General features: G+C 43.8%; 1 protein-coding gene across 1 annotated transcript in view; it reads right to left on the bottom strand.

Annotated features, from left to right (window-relative positions):
* Window positions 1-4,378: 4,378 nt before the first annotated feature.
* Window positions 4,379-7,541, bottom strand: part of NRDE2 (NRDE-2, necessary for RNA interference, domain containing) — a 37,764-nt gene continuing 34,601 nt past the window's right edge. Inside the window, exons 13-14 of the mRNA XM_084840857.1 lie at window positions 7,388-7,459; window positions 4,379-6,434 (exon numbers count right to left, since the gene is read on the bottom strand). Coding sequence (XP_084696983.1) covers window positions 6,309-6,434; window positions 7,388-7,459 — 198 coding nt within the window. The 3' untranslated portion in view covers window positions 4,379-6,308. The remainder of the gene's footprint in view (window positions 6,435-7,387; window positions 7,460-7,541) is intronic.

The following is a 7,541-nucleotide window of genomic DNA, read 5'->3' as shown; positions in this document are numbered from 1 at the left end:
GATTGAGGGTCAGATTTCATGGCCAAGATTGCCTCTGGACAAGGGTCGATCAAAGTCTTAGTAGCTATATCAAACCAAGAGAATAAAAAGTGGGACCACAAATTTCATAGGCAAACAGATGCTCAAAATGCTGGAAGTGTTGGCTTCTGCGGTCATCATTCAAGGATTCTTCAAGCTGATTGTTCAGGCACAGGGAAAGAAAGCTAAGTCATGATGTTCATTTACTTAGCCTGTTTCAGTAAGATGGGGACTTGTGGCAATATGGACTTGCACATGCTAAGCATAGGCTTACGTTTGACTGCTCACATGATCAAAAATGCGCAGAGTGGTACAGTATTTGGACCAGCTTTGTGTTCCAGCTTCCAGATTAGGGTGTCAAACATACTTGTAGAAGGCTTCATTGTCTACTGCTCTAAGGGCATGATGAGCTTAGGAGCACCTTCTTCCTCTCCACTGTCCAGACTGAACAGTCACACCGGCTGCCCTTCTGAAGCCAAGCCAGCCACAATCTCCTGGAAGAACCTAAAGTAGCTGCTGTGTTGTGAGAAAATCCTGCTGTCTAGGTGAAATTGGATGGAGGCTGCTCCCATCGAATGGAAAATTATACATCCTTGTGTCAACATCCATGCAAGAAGCTGCCTGCTCCAGGGCACGTCCCGCTACTGAAGGGTGGTCTGCCTTTAAAAATGCTCTGACAGGGCTACTGGCAGGGCTTTAAGTGCAGATAGCAGCCGCTGCCTTCATGTTCAATAGAACCGTCATTGTGCAATGCCATTTTACCAGCGGGAAGCTGGCTGCCTATGTCCTATATATGCTCATTTTTTAATAGCCCCTTGAGTTCTGGTGCCATTTGCATTGTTTGGGTTATCAGTGTGTGCCAAGAGTGTGCCAACTGGTGCGATGAGTACAAAACGGGCGGGTGGGGATCACTTGACTCTGACTACTTTTGTAGGACATAAAGCAGGATTTGCCCGCACAGAGCAGTGTTCTTGGCTGCAAGGCCTGAGGGCTGCTGGCAACACCCAACCCACACAAGTGTGGTTCTCTGCCTGTCTCTCGTTTTCTCCTTTTGCAGGAGGCGGTGTTGGGGGTGGGCAGCCAGGAGACCTGCTGCTTCTGAGCTGCAGGGTTGCTGGGCAGGCGAGAAGAACGCAGGAGCAATCCAGCAATTAAATGTGGGGGAGGAGGGGGGAAGACACCCATGGCTAGTTGCTGTGTGCACTACACAGGCGGTGGAGGGGAAGCTGAATGTGTGGGCACAAGAGCAATGTGGGCCACGCAGGGAGATTTTGCAGCACTGAGTAGAGCAGAGCACTCTCAGTGATGAGAAATAGGTCCATCCCAATCCAAGGGCCAAGAATGCGCCTGTCAGAATTTGCTGGCCTGGCGACTGACTAATGAGGTGTTGTTTGGACAAGGTGGAGTGGGTGAGGAGAGCCCCCCGCCCCAGTAGCCTGGGGAAGGCCTCCCAAGGGGCCTCAGTGGTAGACCCAAGAGCACTTGCTTGAAAAATAGCAACAGTCACTGCAGTAGAGCAAAAGGCGCCCGGTTCACACTGCGGCATCTCAAGTTAAAATGAGGGGGACTTATGCAATGGGGAAGATCTTTCATAAGGCAGCTTCCTCATGGGAGTTCTCAATCCTGAGTGTAGTTTTTAGGAACTCCTTTCCTGAAGGATGCACATGCTTCAGCTGACTGTCCAGTAAGAGAGCAGATAGATCAGCCATCCCCCAACCTGGTGCCCTCCAGATGTTTGACAACTATCATCCCCAGCCGATGTGGCCATTGGTCACACTGCCTGAGAATGCTGGGAGTTGAAGTCAAACATTTGGAGGGTGCCAAGTTGGGGATGGCTGATCAAGATTCTTGATATCCCCTTTCCCTGTCTAGTGCTAAACATGCAAGACAGCAAGTTTGGTCTCTGGGAATGATGTGGGGAGTTGCTGTTGGCAACAAGCCTACAGGTACTCTTGTCCCCTTGGGAAGCCTAAAAGCAGCTCTGAAATGGAAGGGAATGCGGATCAAGCTGTTTCATATGCCAAACAAAAAATTATGTATTATGCATTATTCAAGACAGCGGGGGGTGTATTTTTGCCCCTCTGCTGTGCTGCAAACACACCATTAACTGGTAGCAGATTCCCTTCACTTCTGAATTATGAAGTGTGTGTTTTAAGCCTGAGCGGGTTTCTCATGGCTCTGGTGAACAATTTAAGCCATGTAGAAAGCAAATTGCTTTTGTATTATCTCAAGCTTGACAGGGCAGGCTGCGACAATACAGAGGACTAGAAATAGATGTTGCCAGAGGCAAAGAATCGCAAAGAAGCTGCTGAGAGCAGGTGCCCTTTTGCTGATATTTCAGTAACGTAACCACCTTCTATTAAGTATTCTATCTCCCTGCCCCCCCAAGCTGTAGGTTATCTGTGGTTACAAACACTTACTTGACACAGATCAGTGGAGTTCTTTGGCCATACATGTATTGCTTATTCAGTGTGACAGCTTTAGGTTAATCAAACTTGCGCGCTCTGGTGCCAGAAAGGCTACTGTTCCTTCATTCATCAGCATCTTAGTCTGAGCAGAACACATAAATGTTCCCAGCACCTCAACCATGGTTGCATGCGCCTACTAAATTTCTCACTGGTGGCCTTAAACATTGGTAAGGCTTACATTGGCACCAACTGTAACCATGATTAGTGTGAACTAATTCACTATTAAGGGGGTTTAAAACTAGCATGTAAAGCCTGATTCACAGAACATTTTGGTTAATGTTAACCCTAGATAGGGTCTGCGCCATCATAAGTTTTAACCATGGTCAAAGCTGCTAGGAGGAATTTGCACCAGAGGGAGCACATTGTCATCTCCTACTACAAGGATGAGGATCATTATTTGTGCATCAGCCCCATGTCTATTCACAGCTATTTTAAGCTCCATATGCTCCTGTTCAGTCACTTATAACAGGAAGCAGAGTCACAGGTGACTACAAATGGGTAATAGCCAAAGGGAGTAGGCTATTGAGTAGTGGAAGTAGTAGTTTTGCATGCACTAGTAGTAAATATATATTGTGTGTATGAATTTGCACCCACTGCAAGTTCAAACCACTTTAATCCATTCAAACCACTTTAATGCAAAACTGGATCAAATGCCATGGCGTCACCCAAAGAATCCTGGAAATTCTAGGGTGTGGGTTTTTCAGACTGTCATATGGGTTCCATGCTCCTTCACAGTACTACAGTGCTCAGATTTCCCTATCAGCCAACACAAACAGGTTTAAGTTTTTGGCACCGGTGTATACCCTCGCTACATAAAGCCAAATGTATTTACAGGTGCCAAATGGCTTGATATTAAACTTCAAAGTATGTTCCACTGATTTCAGTGGAACTTATTTTCAAACATCTGTGCCTAACAGCGCAGAAATGCGATTCAGTCATGCCAATATTTTTTCAACTCATCTCAGAAGGACTTTCAGAAAAGTAGATAAAATGGTTGCAAACAAGAGGAGGCTTTATAGATCACCCTTTGAAGAAAGCCAGTGGCGAAACAGAATCCTCTGCTCAACCCCAATTGATGAGTGCTGCTAAAGAGACCATCTCTGTCCGAGAATGCTATTTTGGCTCCTCTGCGATCTGATTAATGGCCTGTTTTGTGTTCAGATCTCATAACACTCCAGCCGAATACTTTAGCAGTTTGGTTGTTGACAGCTTGTATTAGATTTCAGGACAGCTCGAAGTTAGGTTCTATTTAGTTAATTGTACCTTGCAGCAACTGTTGCGAGGCATTACTTAAAGACTAATGGATAATTAATTAAAGGCTGTGAGCTGTGTTTTAGGCTGCTTTCATTTGGATTCTAGCAGCATAAACACAACTGTCCCCACTTCTTCTGAAATGAAACACTAGCTGCAGTGCCCAGAGGATGGTATTGTGATATCCAGACACTTCCATAATTGTTACTATGTTTCCAGTATTCTTGGCATAAACAGAAGCAGTCGCTGCCTATCTTCTTATTAAAACACATCCAGTAATAAGCTGTCCCAGTCCTCTGGGTGTGCACAAGCTCCCAGTTTCAACCCTTGAGCAGATACTGTGTTTTGTTGTGGTTGTAAATCTAAACCAACTAAGTAGATGTTTTAGCAGGTTCCACACAGTGTTGTTTCAGTGCCTGGGTGTATGAAATTACTGCTGTGACTCCAACAGCATGTGAAGGCGCAGCTGCTGCACAAGAGCAATGGGTAGTGTAAGATACAGAAAGTTCCTGGGCCCTCGTTCTTATTAAAGGGGGGAAGGGAAACACTGATCATAAGGCAGTTTGCAACCACGCTCTGTTGCTCAATCTGCCCTGCTTCCCCCCACCTGCAACGCTGTCATCAGATTGTTTTGTTTTATTCCTGAGAATCAGTTTAATACATCCAGCAGATTCAAGTGGAAAAGCTTTTACCAGACTGTACCGCTTCAGACTGCATGCCAGAATACTCCCTATTCTTTATATTCACGTAAGTTTTGCTCCTTCAAGCAAACAGAAAACCCTTGACCCTCCAGTGTGAAATGGTCAGGCCCTTCTACCCATTTGGGTCATACATGCTGACACCGTTTGCTGATGCCATGGTGGCAAATCATGGGGTAATTACCCCATGATTTGCAGGAATCTGAGCAGATTCCTGTTTGCATAAACAACCTATGAACGCCCCATTCATAGGTTGTTGGGGTGATGCCCAAATCTGGACACTCTGGGATTTTTGTGGGTTAAACAACCCACAGTTAACTTACAATTAGCTGCTAGGTTAACTCTGGGGTGCTTAACCCATAAACAAGCTAGACTATCCGGGTTTGGACATCATTCAAACAACTTACCAACTGGGTGATTGTAGGTTGTTTATGCAAACTGGAAGCAGCTCATGTGCAGCCTGCAAAACCATGGGCTAATTAATCCAAGATTTGCTGCCATGATATGTGAACTAGTCCTATCTGTATCAAAGTAACTTGTGTCAGAAGAAATGGTCGTTTTGGTTCATCATCCCTATAATCTCTAAATGCATCTAATGCTGCGGAGGAGTCACTTTAAAATATACAAGCCATCTGAAGAGCTTGGCTCTAGAAACATCTGTAAAATTTAGACTGAGCAATTAAGACTGCTCTAGAGATTAGCAGTGGAAATACAATGCAAAACTAAAAGTACAGCATAGCAAAACAGGAAAAAATAGCCCTAATCAGCACAGAATGGGCGGATATATCAATCTCTGTGTGATTGGTATTTTCTTCTGTGTAAAATATGAATCATTTTTATGTTTGCCAGGGTACATGGTTGCACTCCATTAAACCAACTGTTTCCCCCACTCTTAGGGCCTGTGCTACTATAGGCACTTTCTTCCCCACACTTTGGCGGGGAGAGGGCAGAATGTATATTTTTTAAAGCCTGATCATCAGACAGTACTCACTTATTTTAAGACTGAAGATATTTAAGTGCATAGTTCTATTCCATAGCATAACTTAGCTTTAGTTTTTCAGAATCTGTATGCTTGTTTATTGTCCCTCCCAATGTACATGCATCATTAGCGACCTTTAACATTCCACCTTCTTCAGGGTGGGTAGTCCAAGCTTCAGAATTCCACAGTCTTACATATCCGCTATGGGAGGGTCCAACTTTTGTTCTGACAGCTGTAATTATGGAATGTAAGGTGGGAGCTACTGAAACATTAAATTTCAAAGCTGCAGCAAGGAGGATAATTAGTTTAAAAATGGAATTGCAAAATGTCTACACTCTCAAAGAAGACTCCACACTCCAATAGAATCCAAACATTTTTAGCCATTTTTACAAGCATATTTACAATACACCTACAATTTGTATACTGATAAAAATCCAGTTACATAAGGTTTCATTGCTACCTTGTGAGCTGCCAAATTAAGGGCACTTTTCCATGCATCTAGTTCTGTACAATCTGTAAAGGGTTCTGATAAGGTGGATGTTAAGCTGTAAAGCCACAGCCAACTGGGAGAAAATAGCTGTTGGTGATTGTACTAGGTCTATTTGGCTATATCCCTTGTATGTCTGGGTCACAGCATTTTCAGCATGTGTTGGCAGTTCACAGCATAAAAGCACCAGAAGTCCACTTGGAAAACCTATTATGAGATAAGCACAACTTTGTACCCACCTTGGTATTTAATGGAACAGATGTACTCAGATAAGAAAAAGTATAAGGAAAAACACTTTCTTATCCATTAAAAATGTATGGAATACCCTGTACATTTCCTCCCAAGGTATTCTGAAGATGCATTAAGCCAAAGGCCAATTTCCTGCCTTCACATCTTGGTACCATTCTTTAGTCTTCAAGCAGCAGCTCCAGCTCTTCTATGGGGACCCGCACTCTCAACTCTTTCTCAGCCATTAGATCAAGGATCTCTTGCAGCTCATCTGGAAAATATCCTATGGCATCCATGTATAGCACCTAGGAATACAATATTAAAATGAAAACTATCAGCCCACCACTCTTCAGTAAGAGCAAGTTAAGATTAGTTTTCATTGGCTAAAAGAGCAGATGCATGGCCCTCAGGGTGGTGGTCATGAAGAAATACATAAGGGGGGTGGGTGAGGAGACACTAGTTGGGAGAAATCAAGGCACCTGGGTAAGAAGCTGTTTGAGATGGAGGGGCAAAAGTGCCTTCCACAGCTCCAGGGAGTGTTTGTCATGGCCCCAAACCTTACATGCTAATTAAGCCTTTCCCAACCCTGGTGCCCTCCAGATGTTTTGGGCTTCAACTCCCATCAGCCCCAGCATCTTGGCCACTAGTCAGGAATTCTAGGAGTTTTAGTCCAAAACGTAGAGGGGACTAGGCTGGGTTACCCTCCACTGCTCCCCTTCCTTCAAGCTTGCCCCTTCAGTACCTAGACCTAAAAATAAAAATGAAAAAAATGAAATTCTAACTCAGTACAGCCCAAATTTTCATTTGGAATAAACAAAATTCGATGTAAGAATTAGGTCTCTTGGTGCTGGTCATGAAGAAATGCTGGGGAAAAAACTAGAAGGGTCTGATAATAACTAATCTAGTTAAGAATGAGGAGCTATTCACAGTGTAGAATTCTGGTCATCTGAAAACCCTTCAGTGTCTATTCTTTTACTATATTTTAAATAGAATCATAGAGTTGGGAGGGGCCTTAAAGACAATCCAATCCAGCCTCCCCTATCCTATTGCCCTCCAGTTGTTTTGGACTACAACTCCCATCACTGGCCATGCTGGCTGGAGCCAATGGTCAACTCCCTGCCAAAGCAGGCACCTCCTACTGTAGGCACCTCCTAAAGGTGGCCATCCAAACAGCTATACTCTTCTCAGTTTTCAAGTCCTCTTTTCTTGGTGGCTACTTTTCACAAACACAAACACAAAATAACTTGTTGAAACCTACTTTTGTCCAGGGACAGTTTTGAAGTGCTCTATAAAACAGCCCTTTACTTTTTTCTTTATCTCCCAGAGAAACCTGAAAAGTTAAAACATTTGCATTTTAAATAGATGAGCTTTTTAAAGGCAAAATTCTATGTACAGAAACTATGTTATTTTTA

This window comes from Heloderma suspectum, chromosome 1 (assembly GCF_057233095.1).
Source record: "Heloderma suspectum isolate Gila_16-S chromosome 1, 16-S_ref, whole genome shotgun sequence".
NCBI lineage: Eukaryota > Metazoa > Chordata > Lepidosauria > Squamata > Helodermatidae > Heloderma > Heloderma suspectum.
Note: the sequence above shows the minus strand (reverse complement) of the source record. Positions and strands in the feature narration are given on the sequence as shown.